The sequence below is a fragment of the Orbicella faveolata genome, unplaced genomic scaffold, assembly GCF_042242905.1.
Source record: "Orbicella faveolata isolate gen_17 unplaced genomic scaffold, um_ofav_v1 contig_12, whole genome shotgun sequence".
Taxonomy (NCBI): Eukaryota; Metazoa; Cnidaria; class Anthozoa; order Scleractinia; family Merulinidae; genus Orbicella; species Orbicella faveolata.
The window spans coordinates 29,686,725-29,708,882 of NW_028301539.1; the positions used below are offsets into that span (position 1 = coordinate 29,686,725).

Consider the following 22,158-nt stretch of genomic DNA (forward strand, 5'->3'; position numbering starts at 1 on the left):
TCCATGAATTACTCTAGCATGGTAGTGAAAACGATCCCGTAATCATAAAGGAACTCAGCAGTTTTTAAATTTGTTCCAGACTTTTAGAAAGTCTAATCGGCACAGTGTTAACTACCTTCCAATGAACTTGAGGTGCAGTTAACATTTTGAAATCAAGTTTCTGTGTCGATTCAATGGAACTTCGTTTTTGAACACGAGAAACTACTGGGCTGAAGTATGTCTATCCATAAGAATCATTTAATCAGCTTTTTGGTGGTTTAAAAGGATTACATTACCACTCGCTTTCGCTTTGGGATTTGCAAACAGGTTTGGGTGGTAAATTGTTTTGAGCTATCGTGCACTGCTTAAAATAACTAATAGTCGTCGTAAATATTGAACTTCAGTCAGATTTTGGCGACGCGCGCTGGATGAAGGAATGTTACCACTAACGTCCAAGTCATGCACTTCAATCTCTCGAGACTTCAACAATCATCTGACAACGATTTCAAGTACACGTACAGTAAAAACCCGCATGGAGGCATCTGCATTTTACTTAGTTGGCCTCAAAAAATTCTTTTTGATTGGTGTTCACGGGGAAATTAGGCTGTATGTATAGCTCTGTATTTTCTTAAGAAAAAGATGCTTTTGTTGCTGGAAGAATGCTGGTAAATATGCATATATTCACATCTAAATGACTGCAATCTAAACAAATCCAAACCCTAGTTTATCTTTCAGGTTAGTTTCTCTCAATGTTTTTATATTGATGAAACATCATTAAAACAAAGCTAAACTATTTTAGAGCACAACGTATCTGAAGTGACAGTGCGAGAGATTTGTTACACGGTGGAGTTTATTTAATTTATGAATTCCATGGAAAAAGAATGTGTGTTAAATTTTAGGCTAAAGCATGTTCTTATATAAAAGGGATAAAAAGTATTTCCAGCAACTGAATGGTTTCTTTTCAAGATATCTAGAAGTTCGTAACATAGGCTACAGCTTTTAAATACTTGTACAGCATAAAAAGCCTAGCAAGGGACCAAGCGCTTCCTGTATATAAGCCCGTCGAGGGAATTAAAAGAAAAGCGCCAAAAATTTGCTAGTCGTTCTTTAGAAGAGCGCGGTGACAGTTTTACCTCGATTGTATTGTACATGCACTTTACTCATGAACGCATCTGTGGGGGAGCAGGGTGAGAGAGCAGGGTGGGAGAGCAGGGGGTGGTGTGGTGGTTCGAACGCTCGCCTTCCACCAATGTGGCTGGCCAATGTGGTCCAGGTTTCAATCCCGGGCCTAGACTGTTCACAGCCCTCTATTTTCTCGTAATTTTATTCGATCGTTAAACGCGCGGATAAAATCGCGGGAGAACTAGACGCCAGCGCAAAACGGGAGACTTGACAGGGTAGGGGGTGAGGACTAACTGTGCTCCAAGTGTTTTTCTCTGGGTCTCCGGTTTTCATACTTGCAAAAAAACCAACATTTTCAAAATTCAATTCGATCCGGTAACAGTGGACGAAAAGCCACTCTGTGTAGATGCCACTAGTAATTACCATTTATTTAGCATAATTATAATTGTGTCCTTCTCGTGAATGACCAACGAATACCTGTTTTTCCTTTTTACATTTCAGCCATGAAGAAACTCAATTCTTCATTTACGTTGAACTTAACAGCATCACCGCCGAATTTTTCCCATTTGGGCAATAATGGGCAGGACATAACAATGTCCAACATTATTCAGTCTGCGTTCCTCGCCATGGTTATCATCGTAGGCGTGACCGCTAACTCCCTTGTGTGCCTCGTCATCTACAAGAGAAGAAACCTTCACACGGTCCTCTACAGCTTCCTGGTCAGTCTCTCTGTATCTGATCTGCTTCATTCCGCTCTCAAGATGCCAACTACATTGCTATCCACTCTCCAAGTCGTGTGGTATCCTCATCCCTTCTTCTGTTACATCACCACACCCTTTGGTGTCCTTTTTGGAGCCGCAACTGTCTTCAACCTTTGCGCAGTCGCACTGAACCAGTTTTTCATCATTGTTAAACCACTTCACTATCCCATGATCATGACCGCTAGACATGCCCGTTACGTTATCGCGGGCCTGTGGGCGGGAAGCGTGGTGATTTCACTTCCGCCAATATTTTGGCGGTCAGCAGATACCATTTGCAAGAGCGGCGCCGTATCTAGTGATAAATATCTCGCTGAAGTCCTATATTTATCCGCCCTCTGGACCTTTGTCGTCATCATTCCATCCATCGTCATGGGAACTAGCTACACCAAGATCTTCTTGGTGGCGCGTCGCCAGATTTTTAAGATGAGAGAGGACAATGAACTAAACGGCGAGCTGCGAGCATCGCGCACGCGCAGACGCGAATTTCGTGCGGCAGCGCTGCTCGCGTTGGTCGGCGGGATTTTTATTTTTTGCTGGCTTCCTTTCTTCGTTGTTCAAACTTTACACAAGTTCTCCGCGGCTAACATCGCGCCGTTTTATTTCCGCCTTTTTCTCTGCATTATGTACTCAAAATCGGCCATAAATCCGTTACTATACACCGCATTGAATAAGGAACTGAGAAAAGCATTGTTACAGTTCTTTGGACTTCAAAAGAAATCTTCGCGAGAAGGAAGCGGTCGTATGAACAACAACTGCCAGATCGGCCACAGACAAAACGAAAGTTTACTGTAAATTGTAACTAAACATCCAGCCACATGTGAACTGCGCTGCACTTCGATAGAAAAAAAAGCCATAACAAAAAAAAAAATGTAAACGAAACTGAATACTAATACGTTTATTAAAGTAAACGATGAATTTTTTCAAACGAATTTTTTTGCATGAAATAACCCATGCCAGCTCTCTTTTTTCTTATTGCGTGGTTCATTTTTCCTTTCTTTTCATCAGTACATCATCTTCAAATAACATTGTTTGACAACTGTGCACTAATGCCAAGCTGTAGTTGAACCCATGACATTGTCTGGTTCCCAATGGGGGACTGGGTGCTCAACCCCAGTCCCTGCCACTCTAAAAAATTCCAGTTTAGCTTCGTACCTCCCTTTGGCTTTAAACTCCTCCCTCTCACCTTGGAATTTCCAGTAATGCCTCATTTTATGTTTAGCTATACTAAATTATAAAGATGAAAATTCCCGAAAAAGCCAAATTATATCAAGGGCTCAGAATAAAGATTAGAGCCTGAATAGTGTCAAAGTTCAAATTCTCAAAACTTGATGCTATACAAGTTATTAGAGGGAAAAAGGGAATTGGTTCACATATCCCTATATAAGATTGGTAAAAGTTATTTCTTTTAAAAAGTAAAGAAAGCTTAAATAACCATCTTCAAAGAGCTAATTACAGACATGTGAACATACTAAGACAGTGAGATGAGAGAAAACCTTTATGAATCTGTGCCTAAGTGACTATCCACTGTCCATAAAGTCACCTGGCTACCTACTTTCAGTTACGTAAGGAAGCTAACAACAGTATGTTGAGATGTGTCATTGTTTCACTTCTTTGGACCGTGATGGATGTTCAAGTTTAAAACTCTTCTCCATTGCAGTTCGATGGTCTGTAAATCCTTTACTCCCCTTATTGAAAGAATTGGGTCCAGCTGAGGTGGGTGTGTCTCTGGAAAAAGGAAAGACAGGTTACCATTATGGTAATGATTTGATTTGGTGCCCTCCTTCCAATAAGCACCCCTATTCCAAAAAGTGCCCCCTTCCAATAAATGCACCCACATCAAAAGACATTCAAGACAGTTTAAAAGAAGAGACTGATTAGACAAAAGAATTATGAAGTCTGTTGCACACCTCCACCCAATTTCTCTGGAAGTATTCCCCCCCTTTCAGGAGCAAACCATTCTTTGTTGATGCTTGTACATGTATATGAAAAGTAGCTCAGACAATATTTTTTTTAAAGTTATAAAAATGTGTCAAGGGCTATCCAGTTAGTTTCCAATCAGAACTTGCAAACATGAATTAATGTGTCAGCTACCTTCCCAAATTCCTCATTCTCATTTTGGCTTCAGCTGGCATCTCTTCTTCTTCGTCACTCTGAAAATGAAACAAACCCACATAAATCTCTGGAATGATATGCCAAATATCTATACCCAAACAAACTTACATTTAAACAGCAAACCCTCACTAATACAACATGTACCTCATCATTAAATGCAGATGCGACAGCCCCTTTTCTTTGCACTAATACTGGTTCTGTCTTCTGCTTCTTTGGATCAGAGCCCTGAAGATCAGAGCAAAGTTCATGAACTGAATTATAAATTATTAACTGACAATGAAGTTGCAATAACTCACTCCAAAACAGGTGCCACGAAAATTAAGACCCTCGAAAACCAAGACCTAAGATCTAGGAACCAATCTTAGTTTTCGTAGTATGAAAACTAAGACCCCATCTTAGGTTTTGTACTAACAAATCTAAGACCCTATCGTACAGTAGTTTTTGTACTAGAAAAATTAAGACACTATCTTTGTTTCCATACTACAAAAACTAAAACCTTATCATCATTTTTGAAAACTAAGACCCCATTATAGTTTTCGAACTTTGGAAACTAAGACCCGCTACGTAAACCGACCTGGATCATCAAATTATCGGTATGTGACATTTTAATGCTGTGTAAAGATCTGCTGGTGTGAGGACTTGGGTTGTGTGTCGGATCAGAATACTACGGATTTTTTTTTCAAATCTTGAAATAATGCTTTCCAGCTTCTTCAAATTAGCTTGAGTGTGACATTTGGCAAGCATTTTTGCAAAGAAATTGCTGTGAATCATGAGTGGCTCTTGGTCTTGTATAAACGAAAAACACTACAAAAACTAAGATGGGGTCTTGAGTCTTAGGTCTAACATTGAAAGTTTAATTTCATATAAATAAAATTATATTTACAATCCGTCTTCAACACAGAAACTAAATTTAATATAAAATATTCATTGAAATTAACAAATTCACGTCAGTTTTTCATGCGTCTGTCCTGTTATTGATCATGAATTTCATCACAGCATGTCAAAGTAGCTGTGGATTCCCTCCACTATTGCCTTGTGGATCCACAGACTATTTTGACAATGTAATGACGAAATTCATTGTCAAAAACAGGACAGACGCATGAAAAACTGCCATGGATTTGTTTTTTAGAAAAACAAACAGGCAAAAAAAAGCAGAAATTATAAATGCAATTATAGATCCTGCAATCAGTGCCATGCGTTTTACACATGAGCCCCTGGCTCAGATACTGACGGCCACGTGTTCTCAAGCATGACATTAATAAATTGATTGTATTGTATTGCATTGCATTTTATGTGTCTATCTGCTTAATGAAAAAGAAAATCAGCCAATGAGTGTGCAAGAATTTCTGCAGTTATTGTCAGTAAGAACTCACTCCCTCTTATTTCTTCTGATGGGTCCAGAAATATTTTAAGTCTAAGCTTAGAAATTTGTATTAGGATTTTGCATCTCTTTTATCTTTATCTAATTATTTTCAGGTGTCTTTGAACATTATTTTGAAGTTCAACCAATACAATTTGCATTATTATTATTATTATTGTATTATTAGTATTGGTAATCATACGGTTTCGAGTTCAATTTGGAATTGATTTGCACGAGTGAGTTTTTCAGAAAGCTGAAATTGCACGAGCCGCTTCGGCGAGTGTAATTTCAGCTTTTTGAAAAACTCACAAGTGCAAATTAACTCCAAATTGAACAAGAAAAACCGTATGATTACTTATTAAAAATATAAACATGAAAAAATTCGCGTGGAGGAAGTGCTGGAAGATCTTTCTTGAAGCCATTTTTTCTCATTTGAGAAAACTTTTTTCAAAGTTTCAGCACAAAATTTTCGTCATCATTTTACGTGATATCATTTTCTTAGAAAAGTTCCTATTTTCTTTCAGTCAATAATAATCCAGAATTTCGATGTGTAATTTGCACTGGTGTTACACTTTTTGCACTGATGTAACACTTTTCGCACTGGTGTTACACTTGAACTGCACTGCTCTTAGCCAATCAGAGTCGAGTAATTTTTTCATATGTATTATTATTAAGCTTATCATATGTAATCAATCAATCTTACACCAGCAAAACAAAAATAAAATGCGTGCCTTGCATGCATGTTTGTTTAAGCTTGATCATGTGCAGCATTCATTGAGGAGATAACTTACCAGTTTTATACTAACTCCAGTTGTCTTTTTCTGCTGTGATCCGGACAGATTCATCGAGATTTTGGGTTTCTCGGCGAGCTTGTGAGACAGAGATGAGATCTCTGGAAGCTTCCTTTTCTCTCCCGTCGACGGGGTCTTTTGGGTGGTGTTGCCTGTACATTAGACATAGATACTGCACAAGTTCAGTATAACTGAATAATCCATGCATTTCCCAACACTCGGAAAACCAAAGTAGCGACTAAGACCTTCATTTTCACTCTTTTCCTCCAGTTGCTTTGTCGAACAACCCATCAACTTCTGTTCCGCCATCTTGCTTAGTAACCCCGCAATTTCAAGCCAGGCTACTCAGGCATCGGAAGTGATGAACCTGTGTTTTCACAGCGACGCAAAGACAGTAGATTTGAGCAATGCCGCCTTTTTAAACGGTTTCTGTGGTCTTCCGTTAATCATTTAAAACCCGCAGATGGTCCAATTTGTGTTCCTCACGAGGTACGTAAGTTCTGGTTGTGATAAGAGATGAGTAGCTCCGTGGAAGATTGGCTTCGATCGCTCGGCCTCATCCACTACACCCAACCTTTCCTCGATAATGGCTACGATGAACTTGAAATTTGCAAAGAAATTGGAAAGGAGGACTTGGATGCGATCGGTGTTACGAACTTTAAAGACAGGACAGATATCCTAAATGCTGTGGCTCGCTTAAAACAGAGTGGTACCGCTGTATATTTTGTCCTTGAAGCTGAAGGGGGTCCCAGCGAACCACTGCAAGCTCAACCCGAACGGGACACCTACCCCCCGGTTTCACTGAGAATGATGTTGTTCGACAAGCTGGAAGAAGACAAAATCGATCTAACTTGTGCTCCATATTCTCACCCGGTAAGTCTTTTAGAGCTCTTAATCTGTCCTAGTTTATTTTTGTACGAATCGTCGCATCTTTGCGTAATCTATTTGAAGAATGTTTAAGTCATCGAAAGAAATAGTACTGAAGCTAAAGCGAAGCCCGCGATTTATGAAACACCCACGTACTTTAAAGTTTTCACTCGTATTGGCCAACGTTGAACAATTTTTCACGTACTCTGTTTTGTTGGTACAGAGAAAGAAATTAACAAGGTGTTTCTGCATGACTTAAGCTTATGTTTTGTGAAATTTGCGCGAACTTCGATATTTGTTGTAATTTCAAAATTATTGTGATTTGCGTGTAAGGAAACCACAGTTATAATGTATCGACCAATGTTCGCCTTTGGTGAAGAAAAGTGTTTTCATTATTTGAAAATTGCTTTTATTATTATTATTCATTTTTAGTGTACTTTCCTAGCGTTAAATTGCTGTTTGATTGCATATGGAAACAATTGTGGCCAAAAGTTATAATCTCTGTTTACCTTTAGCTGTCGACACAAGCGAGTAATAGTTACTGTGGACAGCCCTGGGTCAATTTAATTACACAAACAATAATTTCCTTAGGTGGTCTATCATACCCAACCCCATGTCACTATGAATGAAACCTAGTTGTTGTGGAATCCTTTTTGTGGAACATTTACCTTGTATTGTTTTGTTTATCATCTGAAGGCTTTAATTATAAATTTTTCCAGACAGTCTGCTTCTTTTACAGAAATTGCATTTTCCTTACAAGTACCAAGAATTTTGGTTATTTTAAATTTTTACCCACAGATCTGGTATTGTCCTCATATTTCTAATATTGGTATTGGTATGGGTTCTGTATCCGTAGTACACCTAAACATTAGCTCCCAAATATCAGTTCTGGGCTATTTCAGTCTCAAAGGTACTTTCAAATTATTTTATAAATTCTGCTACTTTTAGAATTGAAAAAGGACTTTTGCTCTAGCTGAGGAAAACTTTAAGCAGCAATCTTTTTCAAACAGACAAAAGTAACAATCAGATTATTTTATACATAACAAACATATACATTTAATACAAGAGTCTTAAGAGGAATTGCATATGTTTCCATATAATAAATTTTAGAACTGTATTAAAATACAATATTTGAGGTAGTAATCCTTCAATATCTGTGATGTTTTTTTACTATTATTTCGATCAATATTTAATTTATCCCAGGATGGCTCTGAAGGATCTCTGGAAACCTTAGTGACAATATACGCTGATAAGTATTATACTTATGAGAATGATGTGCTCACAGCCTTGAGAAGTTTACGACAGCGACAAGTAGAAAAGGAAGGAGCCTTTGAGGATTCTCCCTCGCAGGTATAAAACATATTTTGGGCATTCACATTGAACTGTTTTTTTTTTTTAATTTTTACACAAGTGATAGCTTAAGTCTGCATATGAGCCAAGTGGCCCATTAGGCTGGAGCATATCTCCGGTTTTAGTAGCATTAGGTGATTAGGAGTATTTCTTCTTCCCCCTGGATGGAATGCTAGTATACTGCAGGGTTACCCCCAGCATTAAATTCAATGCTGGTAGCCATGTGGTGGAAAGAGGCACCATGAGAGCAAAGTGTCTCGTCCAAGAAAATGACACAATGTCCCTGGCCAGGGCTTGAACCCAGACCACTCAATCTGGAGGCAAGCATACTAACTATGAGGTCACCACACTTCCCTACACATAAGTGATTAATGTGTAGATATTTTAATTTATTTATGATCATAAAGCAATACTGCAGTAACAGAATAAAATGCTTCGTAGTCCGAGGATATATCCAAAAAGTGAATTTCAGAGATTATGTTTTCCTTACATGAGGATAGCTACCTACATTGTATCAGGGTCCGAAATTAACTTTTTTATGCAGGCGCCAAGTGGCGACTGAAAGATTTTTTTCAGTTGCCAAATGAAAACATTTGGTCGCCAAAAAGTGGTTCATAAAATTTTTGTTTCATAGCGAAAGACATAAATGTTAAGGTTTTAAAATGTTCTCATCAGACATGCATGTATAAAGGCATTAAATTAGCATGTAGATTACATTGAAAAGGAGTTTTTGTTAGATAGAGAGCTCTTTTAGTTTGGAGACTTAACAAGAAGCCACGTCCTTTTGACACACTTACCAGTACGAAGTAAACGAAGCCTCAAGAAAACATGTGTGGACAAGCGGCCATATTACTCATTCCAGGCCACTTCAGAACAAAATTGTTCGTACCAGTCTCCCGACGTTGATATTAACTTCGTTTGTCGAAAATTTACGAAGAATTGAAATTTTGATCATTTGGCATTCTGATTCTCATGTTATGTCCAAGTCTTGACTGAAGTTTTTTGCATTTTCTTGATCGCCAGACTGCAAAGCGTTTTGGAAAGTTTGTAGAGCGCCAGGAAACATGACGGTTCATTGAATATTCATTGCGAAAGGAAAGTACGTGTTTACACACTGCGCCCACGGTATGGCTATAAGATGAAACTGCTGAAAACATGGCGGTTGCTAAATTTCGATTTCAGTGCGCGGATTACAACGCTTTTGAAAATCATTTAGTGACAATGATACCTTTATTTTTTTCTCAATTATTTTATATTAAGAAAAAAAACTTTGACAAGACTAGAGGTAAGTTTCTTGTCAAAATCAAACATGAAATTTGTCGACTTAATTCCTTGAGTTGTGGTTCAAAACATTGCCACGACGCTAAAAGTTAGTCGCCACTAGACGACTGGCTTTGAAATTCTGGTCGCCAATGCTAAATTTTCAGTGGCATTGGTGACCAGCTGGTCGCAATTTTGGACCCTGTGTATCAGACCATTGAGCCTAAACATTTTTCTAATTTTGTTGTTTTTTAATGTATTGAATATATGTTGACTGAAATCGTGCTTTGTAAATGTTAGATTCCAGCTCCTCGCGCCCCAGAAAGAACAAGGCACTCCTCAAAATACAAGTCTCGTAGCTCAGAGGAAAGAGAGGACGAGGAAGGACATGAAGCTGTCTCTGAAGATGAATTTCAACATAAATCTATTTCTTCAGAAAACCAAACTAGTCCAACAAGGATTGTAAGTACCTTCAGTTGCCATTAATCTTATTTGTAGATTGTTTTTGTGTCACAGTCAAACCCTGTCTTATGGACACCTGCTCAATATAAATGAATTAAGTTATTTTTTTTATTTAAGTTTAAAACTGTGCTGAAAGTCTATATATTTTCAATTAATTCAGACACCTAGCTATGAACCAGACTTATTACATAAATAAATGGGTTTAAGGAGGCTGGCAACAGTTTCCAGCAGTTTTCTAACAGCTCTACCTTGAAGGATGAATACTACCACTGTTTAAGGTGGCCGAACACAGTTTTCAAGAGCCTCTGCCTAATTCACCATTACTTTAAAGATATTTATGCTTTGGTGCCCGTTTTTTGCAAGAGTCAACGTTAACCACAGAAGGGTTTATTCTCACATTTTGGCTAGGGTGAGTGCTGTTGCCATGGCAACGGGGCTGGTTAAAAACAAGGCTTAAAAAATGGTTTTTGTTTATTTAAAAAAAAAAATCAGTCGTTAGATTTTTTTCATCATTTGCTCACTATGAATTGACATTAAATCCCTTCTGTCAACACTGTTCTAATAAAATTTTGACACGGGCGACTTTCGTAATTCGCCATAAATCGTTTTCACTGCATGTTCTGTATTATTAAAAATTCCCTATGTCAAAATTCAGATTTTTTGCGATAGATCATTCGTGTGGTTTCTGAATTATTTTTTTGCCAAATTTCTTGAAATTCTAACAACTGGATCGTTAGAAATCGGCAAGTTTCTGCAAAAGCAATCGGTCTCAATTTTTCGAGCAACTGCGCATGCACTGCATTTAACTGGGTTCTTTCGGTAACAAAGAAAAAGCTGAGAATTGCTGGGTTCTTTGCGTTGTTACCTTTTCTAACATAGCTTTGTAATAAAAGACTAAAGGCATCAGTACACTGCGTTCAATAATGGAGAAAAATAGCGCATATAGTGCGGGTGTTGAGTAACTGAATAAAATGATCGCTCTATTGAAGGCATGTTTTGCATCAGCAAAAGCGCGCGCGAAAACAGTGTTCGGCCACCTTAACCAATAATGCTACAGTAATGATATCACGCAAATGTCCTGTGTTGGTGAACATGTTGATGTCAATTTTGTGGCACAATAGGTAACCATAGCAACAATACAAACTGTTAAAAACACCCCTAATTTTAGCTTTAAGTGCATATAACTCAAATTCAAGGATACCATCAAATTGTGATAAGCATGATAAGATGCAACTTTCTGCAAAGTCTAAAAGATTCTGTAAGGTGGGGTCAGGGCCACCTTAAATTTTCAAAACATTAAGGTGGCTCTGAACCCACTTGATGATTGTGGCATCAACTGTGGCTCCTTGTCCCTGTTCAGAATACCTAACTTGTTCCTGACTTAGCTATTTGTAAGTTAAAGGAAACTAAAAGAAAATAACTTAAGGAGATATCCACCATTTTGTAATCTTGAAGTTGATGAAACTTATTTTAATTGGTACTACACATTAAGTTGAGCCACGTCACAATGTTACAACTCTGTTATATGTACATGTACATCATAGGGTATGAACCCTGCTGACTACTTAGATGTGGATAGTCCAGCCCAGCGTGGGAAGAAGTCCAAAAAGCGAAGGAAAGTAGAACGAAATACTAAGCTGTCCAGGAGTTTAGACTCTCTCAAAGAGTTACATGGTAAGAACAAAGTTGTTGGTGTTTGGCCACCAGGGTACATATACTCATACTGTAGCACTTCACAACTTCATTAATGTGTTTGACTGGTTTTGTTTTTGTTTGCTTGTTTGTTTTTTTTTTAATTTAGGTGATAACATGTATTTTTCTCCTTCTCTGAATTGTTAATTCATCAAGCTATGGATCCATTTTTATTTTATCAAATAATAAGTACATGTAATTCAGCAGAAAAATTTCAAAAGAGCTACAAGGAAGAAATTCTGGCAAAAATACTGGTCAGAATTAATGTGACCCTCTCTCACACAAAGTACCTTCTTGTAACATTACTGTTTGCACCAGAAGAAAGTATTTTTTGCTCTCTCAAGGTAAAAGGAGCGAACATAAAACATACAATAACGGGTGTTACATGTATTGGACTTATTGTTATAATTAGGCTTATTATAATCATTTCCCTTTATCAGCTACATGTATGCTTGATACAGGGCTATGCTAAGTAACAGGCAAACCAAGGTTCTTGCCTCAGTCATTTCTTTTGTTTTTGTTGTTTATAGTCATGATAAACACCCTAAATACCTAGGAAGAGAATTTAACTATGGACATTGCTTCAGTCCTAACTTTTTCCTGGACATTGCCTCAGTCATAATTTTTTCCTTGCTACAGCCCTGTTACATGATACTCTTTGACACTTGGATCTGGGTCTAAACATGTCAATCAAAGGGTTGTTATAAGGCATGAGCACTACATTTATACTGACTCAAGCTTTTTGTTTTATTTTCCTTCAAGTCAATGTGGAACCAAAGCCAAGAGATAGAGAGTCATCCTCTTTAAAATCCAAACCGTTTAAATGGTTGTATGGCAGCAAGAAGAAGAACCACAATAACAAAATTAAGAAGCTACCACTTGAGAAGAAGCCGTCAAATCCAAGCAGTAAGCAAGATTATGACATGTTGGCATCAGCTATTCAGATGAGTGAGGAAGATCGCATGGCACTGATGATCATGGTCAAACAAGGGGAACTTACAGTTGAGGAAGCTGTAGAACAGTTAAAGCGGTAAGCTGTTGTACATGTAGTTGAACCTCTCTCATCTTTGGACAACAATTAATTGGCATTGTAGTGAGATGGTGATTGGAGAAAGGTTTCTTCTGTAACAGGATCATCATATGGTCAGGACAGAATATCCTAGAGAGGTGGCCTTTAGTAAAGGGGTTAATATTATATATATTTATTAACTCAGCATCCAGTGTAGCAATCATATTCAATTTAATAGCATCCATCACATTTGGAGATACATGTACAGTTGTAGGTGAGGAATCACACAACTGATATCCATGGGACATTTGTTTGTTCATATGGTATCAACTCTGATTATGTCTACATACATGTATAGACTGAGCAAGATCTGGGTTTGTTTTTACGATATCTTATTTTCAACTGCTTAACATTTTCATTCCTTTTGTTACAAATTGTTTGACCACATTTGACTGTGAGATAAACAGACTGGTTTCTTCAACCATAAACAAAATTTGATCAGAGACATATATATGTTATTTAACAAATAAAGAAGCCTTGACTGTGCTCTGTTCTGTTGTAAAGCACGCAGGAAGCGGTAGAGCACGAAAGAAGTGTAACGGAAAACACGAGACGTAGTTGAGTGTTTTTCCCTACTTCTTTCGTGTTCTACGCTTCCTGCGTGCTTTACAACAGAATAGAGCACAGTCGAGGCTTCTTTATTTGTTTTATGATAAAGAATCCGATAATTTCCCCGCGCATTCGGCTGAATTTTCAAACCAAACTTTATTTTGCAAACAAGTTAAAGTGGCGTCAGCAGTGCACTGTTCTCTGATAAAGCATGCTAAAATAAACCAATCACAATCCTTGTTAGAATTGTTCATGTGATTTGATTGGCTAACGAAGCGACAGCTGTCAATCACAAACTGGACTTCAGCTAAGGTTTCAGTTTCGAGTAGTTTGAGTGGCTTTCGAGAGAAGAACGATGCCTTCAAAGTTCGCTTTTCAGTTAATTTTTTAAGACGGATCTAAAGGCAGGTAAAGGTTTATAGTCCAGAGGAATCCGGCTGTATTGTGGCCCATGAAAACATGCACTTTTCCAGTGGAAATTACGAAATGAGGAGCTCAAAGCTTGCAGATGAAAATGCGAAATGCCGAGTTGAATTTGAAATGAGCTAGAGTTATTTACGGCTTGTAGCCGCATGCAGCAAGATTGCCTGAACTACATGTAGTGTAAAAGTTAGAAAGACTAAACTGCTCCCACTGGTTCTACTCCGAGCACAGAAGAAAATATCAGAGCAAGCTTTGCACTGATCACTCGTCGGTTCACTTCGCTGAGATTACCGGAGCACGAGCGTTACTATGCTTCATGTAAGTGTTGTTTGAGCAATTGAGCATTTTAACAAAAATAAAGCTTCTCATCATAAACAGAGACAGTTCAATTGTTGTTTTCTGTCGTCGTTTTACTTCTTAAGTATTATTTCTGCCTTCGTAACAAATATAATGTCTTTTATCGAAGCACTGTTTAGGTTGAGAATTTGTTTATTTCGCTACGTGTTTTGAATTGTCGGCGGGAATTTAGCAAAACTTGTTATTTTAGTACAGTTTTAACACTACTGTTGCTAACAATGGTCTCTGTGAGCCATATTTACTGCAGACAAATAGCTTGTTTCCATTGCGTTTGTCTGGGTCACGGGGGATGTTGAATTTGGGTCAGATTTGTCAAAATTTGAAAGCCAACTTACCATCATCAGCCCGTGCTCTGTTCTCTGATAAAGCACGCTGTTTCAGCCAATCAGAGCGCACGTTATATGGAAACTTTATTATAATTTCAGATATGAAGAGGATTGCAAAAAAGATGATTTTCTAAAACCCAAGGTTTGTGCTTTAATATTTGCACCTTAGTAAGAAAACAAGTTAACTTTTAGTGGTCTATATTTTGATTTGTTCTTGTTTATTACTTAAGGGAATATATCAGTTGGATATTACTAACTAGCACCTGTTGTTTGGTGTCTTGTGTGTTTCGTATTTGATAGATACAGTGTACATAACTACAGGAGAAAATATATATGGGTTATTGACCAAGTGTGAGGTCAAGATGGTTGGGTATTGGATATTGGCCTTTTTTTGCGTGTTTATGGACCGAGACAGAGTTGAGGTTCATAAACTCGCAAAGAAAAGAACGAGGCCAATATCCAGCCATCTTGACCAAACAAGCTTGGTCAATAAAGGATTTATTATATGGCTATTTCGGGGAAATTTTTCTTGCGGGACATGACGGGTAGTCCCGAGCAGGCAAGATAGCTCCATCTTGCCCACTTGAGTAGCCAATCACAGTGCAGGATTTGATTCATCTTGCCTGCTCACGGAGCTGGCCATATAATAAACAGTATTACACAAAGTGTCAGGGCTAGAAAAAAAAATGCCGTCTGGGCATCCAAGATGGGTAGATTTTTCTTCCGGGCAAGTAACTTTTCATTCTCACTCGCCCAATGAACAAGAGATCAGGCAATTTGTCCACCAACTAAACCATTAAAAGAGCAAACTAATGCTTGCCCAGGGCAAGCAAAATTTGAGGGCTACTTGTCCGGAGGGCAAGCTGAAATTCAATTTTTTTTTTTTTCTAGCCCTGAACTGTGTGACTGTTGAAATGTTTTTGAAATGTGAGGTGTATAGCTCTTTAAAAACTGAAAAGAATTGTCTGTGGAATTTATCAAGTACATAAGTTATGCCTAGAATATACTGGTATAATAATTTTTTGTACTTAAATTTATTATAATTTTTGTCATATTTTAAAACAAGAACTTTGTCTCTTTCTGTTCCTGTAGGGTGACTTTTCCAGTCATGATGACGACAAAGCTGGAAATAAACCAAAATTAAAGCGTGGCCTTTTTGGAAAGAGCTCCAAGAGAAAGCCCAACAGTCGACCATCGTCGGAGTTTATTGCCTGTGAAATGACAACTATGAGTGAAGAAGATAGAATTAATTTGATGAGAAATGTTAAGGCTGGAGAAATGAGTGTTGATCAAGCTCTCAAACGATTTATCAGGTGTGTTTTACTTTTATTTCACCTTTTTTTTTTGTTTTCTTCTTGTTTCGCCTAGTTATTTTTGTTTTCAATTTATCCCCAGTCAATAATTATTATTGACTAGGAATGAATTTAAATAAAAGTTAACTAACTAGAAGACAATTAACCACAAATTGTTGAAATCAAAAATTTAAAAGTTAGATTAAAAATTAACTACAGCAAGTGTTTTTATCAGCCAGTTCACTCCCAGTAGTATGTCAAGTTAACAGACATATCAAGAAACTTACCACAGAGCATTCACAATAATTATTGCTGGGTTACAGCAGAGGGGCTTACTTAAAATGAATATTTATTACCATCTTGTGTATGAGATAGTCAAGATTATATTTTAACTGCTTACTTTTCGTTGCTTCTTTACTTAGCTATGAAGAAAAGCACAAGAAATCTGATTCAGATGATGTGGTAAGACCTGGAAGATTAATTAGTACTTTAATTTGCAAGAGGGTGGTAAAAGGAATTTTTGTGATCCATGAATGGTCTTAAAACCCAAGGAAAAAAACGTTGTCAGGTTCAATGGTCGTCTTACAATTGATATAATTATATGATTGACATGTTGAATTCTGGATTGAGCAGTTGAGGTTTAAGCCATTTCTGTGGTCATTTTGTTGTTTTCTTGGATGAGACACAGTGCCTCAGTAGAATAAAGGTGAGCCGTTAACCAAGGGTACCCTGACAGAATGATGGGGTAATTTGCTTCTGGTCTTTTGTATTTAATTAATTGACCTTGACTGCAAAGCTAGTTAAAGGTCAATCCGAGAATTTTAAAATGACACATTTTGCATAGTTTTGTAAAAGTTGCAGAAATCTTTTTGTCCTTAATGCATTCTTTTTCTTATCTTTTTTGCAATCAGCCTGTAAGGGAATCACCCAAGTTGCCAAAGGGTACTGGATTTTCACGCATTAGTATCAAGAGAGTGTCGGGTGCCATTTCTTCATCCTTTAGACTCCCTAGTGTCACTAATGATCAACCGAATTCTGTGTTTTACACTGGTAAGTCAGGCAAGTGTTTACCATGAAAACTTGGAGATAAGTACCCAAACTTCTAACTGTCAACTTGGTTAAACTAACCAATTTTCTTTGTGTCTTGTATGTTAACAATAGAAGATGGTGCAAGTGCTGATGGCAGTGTGAGCTCAGGAGATGAGGTCCTGGGAACTAATGACTCATCCCCAGCCCCCTCTCCTAAGAGACTCCTGGCAAACATTCAAGACTTAAACAAGGTAATCCAAGAATGAACCTAGCTTGGAATTTAAATTGCTTTTCAGGCTGAAGGGTCTTCCTTATCCCTCTCACTGTACATACCATACATTTTCTTACTAATTAACATATATTTTGTTTTAAAAAAAAGTTAATTCACTGTAAATCAATTGACATCTGCAAATCTAAGTGCGAGCACCAGACATTTAGTTTACACAAATTATGTTTTGATTGCTGAACAACAGTATGAAAGCTAAACTGGGTACGTTTACTCACCCCATACTTTGCACATGCGCCGTACCGTGAGACCATGCCTTAAAGTTTTTCATGTTCATTTCAGTCGCAGCACAGCTCTACCAGCAGTGTGGACAGCATGGAGAAAGTGGATGAGAAACCGACATTAAGCAGTGTCCCTCCACACAGACAGCCCAATTTTATGTCTGAAATGAAAGTGGTGCTAGGAAAACAGGCTCAGCCTGTTGGTAACAAGTGCAGAGAGGGAGAAGAAGGTGCAATTTATTTGTGATAAACTATGTTTCTTACCATACTCGTCGTAACATGACTCTTGTTGAATTTTCTTTCCAGATGTATCGCAACTGAACCAAAGATTGTTTAACAACACATCCAACAAACAACATGGGAAATCTCGTCCACCTCCTCCTGACAGAAAAACTTCAGTTCCTTTAATGGAGACACAGAAGGTCGTCGTTCCCCCTAATCCTTCAGGCTCCCTCAAGAGGGTCCCTCCTGATGTTCCATCTAGACATGGTTCCACAGTGGTGGCCCCTCATAGACGGCCGCCTCCTATACCCAGTCGACCAAGTCCTAAGGATGCTGGCGAGCAGAGAAAGCCTCAGTCGTTATCAGATGAAACTGAAGCGACAAAACCTGATTCTGCAAAGTTTAAAGCTGACGAAAGTCGAAATGCGGTAGCACAAACGTCGGGGAGTTATTCAGATGAGGCGCACCTTGAGCCTGCTGAAATGCAGGCTGCAGTGATGAGAAGGCCAAGAAATAAACCGCCACCTTTACCTCCTCGCCCAACGAGTACGTCAAGCTTTAATGAAGAGCCTGACATCAGCGAGGCACGCAGTGTAGAGACTCAGACAAGTCCTCGGTCTCCCACGTCGACACAGCTGAACAAGAGCTCTGAAACAGCAGCTTCTACTGAAGAGGTGTACAAAAAGCCTCCAAAACCTGAACCGATCGATAAACCACAGCTTAAACCCAAACCCAAACCAAGACCACGCCCAAAAAGGACTCTAACCCCGGATAAACTGGATGAACCATACACAGAGGTACCCCCGCCCCGGCCTGTTTTGCGGGGATCTGCAGGGGATACACGTACTCACGGTGAAACTAGCAGGAACGAGTCGGAAACAAACGTAAACAGAGAAGAGAACAAACCCTCACATGTGAAAAGAACTGAACCGAGAGCTTCCCAGAATGGGAGGCAAGAAGACTCGAACCTCAAGCCGTCCCCAGTCCCTGCGCCGCGAATGAAGCGAGCCTCGCACTCGTTAGGGGAAATGATTGAGCGAAAACTTCATATAGAGAACATCGATTTGACTCAGGAGCCTTACACGGATAGGGTAAGTTAGATACGGGTGTCTTGCGTAAGGGTTTGGTCTACAATAGTGTAAATTATTTTGTCTAGTTCATATTAAATGGTATAGCTGGATCCGAAGCTGGCCTTGCTAGTTTGTGGGGGCTTTTTTAGCAAACCTCTCTCTTCCCAGAGTGAGTATGGATGCCAGAGGATTTTAAAGGCAACTTAACGAAATCTCTGAGATGAGGCGATGGCGAAAAAAGAGTGGCATTGCGGTTTGGTTGTTGGTCGCTATCATTGTTGCGTAAGAGTAAGAATTGTTGCGTTTTATTGAAAAACGTTTCTTAACGAGTGTTGAAAAGCGCTGCCTCGAATAAACACTGCATCAAAATGCCGAAAAATTTAATGAACGCCGCGGCGCTTTTTCGAGTAAATGCGGTAATCTAACATAATCTTGTTGTTCAACATGTTTGATGTGTTTAGGATGGTTGCTGGGGTGTACCGGTCAATCTAGTGGATCGATACGCTGAAGAACTTCACCGACCACACGAAGAACTCGCTGCTATTTTGGAGAGAATAAGAGTTAGGAAGCTAAAGGAGTCTGAGAAACAATTTGTAAGTACACTGGTTGCATTTTGTGCCGTTTGTTTCTTGTATCAAGAGCGTTTGACCTTTGACTGTGCACTTTAAACATTAACTTGAGGATAATTTAACAACAGTAAACGAAAATGTGACGTTTGAAAAGGAAGTCTCGAAGTTAGCCTTATGTAAGAAAGTCCCTAAAAGAGAATAGCAGAAAAATGCTATTAAAATAAATGAATTACTCTGAGACTGGTTAGCCCTGGGACGTGCTCATTCATTTTTCTCACGAGTGATGAATAGCGAATTTGTCATTACAATAGAGCGGTATTCAATTGTCGAAAGTAATCAAGCATTTACTTTGGGTTTGGTTCTGGTTTTGGTTTCGGTTTTCGGTTTCGGGTTTGGTTTTACTGCAGTTTACGATCGGCTGAGTAGTCTAATTGGTAAGTTATTGGTTTGGTTTTGGTTTGACGACACTATATTGAAAACCGCTCTATCAAACACATTGTTAAAGACATTCGGGCGGCGAGAATATAGGAAATCATCTGTTGTTTTGATGCACCACAAAATTCTCAGAACGGACATATAAAGAATTATATGGGTACCTGTAAGGAGAATTCACATTTCTAGTTCGAAGTATAAATGATTAACTTGCTGCGTTTCTTATTTCTCTTGCAGGTTCAGTGTAACGTGTCAGAATTAGATTTTACAAGGGATACGCTAGGGAACCTGGGAACTCTGGACGAGTGGCTGACGTCACTAGGGCTACCAATGTACGCGAAGAGTTTAACTGAGGTGGAATGTGACAGCATGGCGGAAATGCCTTATATGGAAGAAAGGCACTTTCAATATGCCGGGATATCGGACCCGAGGCACATGAGGCGCCTTCTGGCGTCAGTTGAGGAGATGCCCAGGTGACAGGCAATAGAAGGACATCTTGGAATTCGCACTACACGGATGTTGTGTTCGTTGGGGCTTGAGGTGCCTTTGGGGGGCCTTTGGTAAAAGGCACCGTTTGATTAACAGTTGTTATGGGTGTTAGAAAAACACCGCAAGCCGAGTTAAGAACTTGAATAACACCGGAGATCACTACTGCAGTTGAAAATATTCAATAAACAAATTCTAGTATTGAGAGTGTTTTACAAGAACATTGCAATTAAGAAATGTCGGAAAATAATACAATCTATGTAATTGCATTTAATTTAATTTGTAAATAGGCAATTTTGAATGGGAGCGGAAGCAGGCGTCGCTTGTCAGGTAGTGAAGCAATGTGAACAGAACCTTTGAAATAGTGAATGAGCGAACAATCGGGAAGTTTAATTGAATCGTTGTTAAGTTGGTGCTCCTATGGATATTGGCCGAAAAATAAACAGTCTGTTACTCGTAAAATTCGACCCCAGTGCTATGCTATGACTCGTCTTGGACAGGAAGAAATTAAGGGCTCTGGGGTCTAAAATGCTACAGATTCTTCTGCATTTTCTCAGCTGTAGAGTATTGGGAGTAAAATTATTTCATTTACGTCGTGTTACATCAACGAGAGTTACCTTTTATGAGACGTGAAAGTTGCGTATCATGTAAAAATTATAGTGTAGTGGTCTCACCTTTATTTTTCCCGTGATAGGCAATTAAAAGAGATTTATTCACCCCACCAGGGAATAAATGGTTTTATGCATCTGGTTAGTGCCAGTCTCCCAGCAAAGGGTTGGGGGGACATCCGGGTCCTTGGAAATCCTATATATAAGCAGACGAAGCCAGGCTAAAGGAGTTACAAATAGATGCAATAGCATAGAGCATAAATAATCAGTGTTTAATAAGCAGAAACGGAAAATTTAAGAGTAATAGAATGTATTACTCCAGAATATATTTCACGGTGAAGTAAAATCACTCTAACATAAGCGCTAGTGAACAGTTTTGTGTCTCACTGTTTCGAATTTCAAAATTTAGGTTTTTGTATTCGTTAACTCTTGCAGCATACCCCAAGATTCCTCCTACGACGGGGGTAGCCTGCAGAACAGGCGGATTAGCGAGCTGGCGCGATACACGAGCGCGCTCGCTAAGCGCGAGAACGAGCGCGGATTTTCCTCGTCTCGCGCTTCGCGCGTGCGCTCGTGTATCGCACTAGCCCGCTAATCCATCTGTTCTAGGTACAGGTACAGTGGGGTTGGGTAGTGGTGGATCACCCACCACTAGCCTCCGACATTGAGGGGAATAATTGTTTTAATACACTGATACCCAGCTAGTAGGATAGTACCCGCAAAAATTGACTCAAAAGACTGCAAAAAAGTCTTTCACGAGTAAATTTGCGCTCAAAATGTGCAACGAAACACGAAACGCCACATGATTCATCAGGTGATGAACAAGACAAATGAGAACGTTTTTTGTGTGTTTGGAGAAATTACAAGACGGTAAACAGCGGACAAGAATTTTAATCATCGTTCTGTCGAAAAGATTAGTTCAGTTCAGTCTTGATGACTTTAGCTGGTAGTTTCTGCCACTTGCTGCCCGGAAGATTTTATACATCGAAGTAAATGCAACGTTTTATTGTAGAAACTGCACTTGTTAAATTACTTCGGCGACATGATTTCTTCAAAATAAGTTGTTTTAAAAAACTTTCTTTTAATTTGAAACCATGCTTTAAGAGATTTCATAAATTTTATTGCTTTAATTTTGCTAACCTGTAAACAACACTTAAAATCCCCTTAGAGATAACAGTGTGGAATCCTTTTTTGAGGAGAGGTAAGTGGCGCTAACCGGCGAAGGGCCGCCCTCAAAACAAAAACTACTTTTTCTGTTTATCGGCCGCCTACACATTAACCTTACCTTGACAGGTAAATAATATGTTGCAACTGGTGTAAAATTTTGAAAAAAGAGATAAGATATTCACCCCTTAAAAGATGGGACAACTATCCCCGTCACGCCACGTAAAGCAACTCCCTCCCCGAAAAATACCCTCATTTTAACCATCAATAAGAATCAAAACGTTGAATGCTGTGCCACC

The 22,158-nt window shown here is 38.8% G+C and overlaps 3 protein-coding genes across 3 annotated transcripts; 2 read left to right on the forward strand and 1 right to left on the reverse strand.

The window, feature by feature from the left end:
- The first annotated feature begins 1,186 nt into the window (after nucleotides 1-1,186).
- Nucleotides 1,187-2,791, forward strand: LOC110060409 (histamine H2 receptor-like). The gene has a single exon (XM_020767179.2). The coding sequence runs from the start codon at nucleotides 1,605-1,607 to the stop codon at nucleotides 2,652-2,654; it is 1,050 nt and encodes a 349-aa protein (XP_020622838.2). The 5' UTR covers nucleotides 1,187-1,604; the 3' UTR covers nucleotides 2,655-2,791.
- LOC110060410 (PEST proteolytic signal-containing nuclear protein-like) lies at nucleotides 2,743-6,455 on the reverse strand. Its single transcript, XM_020767180.2, has 5 exons — nucleotides 6,371-6,455; nucleotides 6,126-6,277; nucleotides 4,119-4,199; nucleotides 3,954-4,012; nucleotides 2,743-3,587 (listed from the first exon to the last, which is right to left on the reverse strand). The coding sequence occupies exons 1-5, from the start codon at nucleotides 6,432-6,434 to the stop codon at nucleotides 3,458-3,460; spliced, it is 486 nt and encodes a 161-aa protein (XP_020622839.1). The 5' UTR covers nucleotides 6,435-6,455; the 3' UTR covers nucleotides 2,743-3,457.
- Nucleotides 6,456-6,641: 186 nt separating this feature from the next.
- On the forward strand, nucleotides 6,642-21,055 carry LOC110060408 (uncharacterized). The gene is made up of 14 exons (XM_089283234.1): nucleotides 6,642-6,998; nucleotides 8,196-8,342; nucleotides 9,903-10,064; nucleotides 11,609-11,738; nucleotides 12,519-12,786; nucleotides 14,580-14,622; nucleotides 15,573-15,793; nucleotides 16,195-16,234; nucleotides 16,684-16,822; nucleotides 16,934-17,052; nucleotides 17,370-17,538; nucleotides 17,615-18,621; nucleotides 19,062-19,193; nucleotides 19,839-21,055. The coding sequence occupies exons 1-14, from the start codon at nucleotides 6,642-6,644 to the stop codon at nucleotides 20,076-20,078; spliced, it is 3,174 nt and encodes a 1,057-aa protein (XP_089139360.1). The 3' UTR covers nucleotides 20,079-21,055.
- Nucleotides 21,056-22,158: the final 1,103 nt, after the last annotated feature.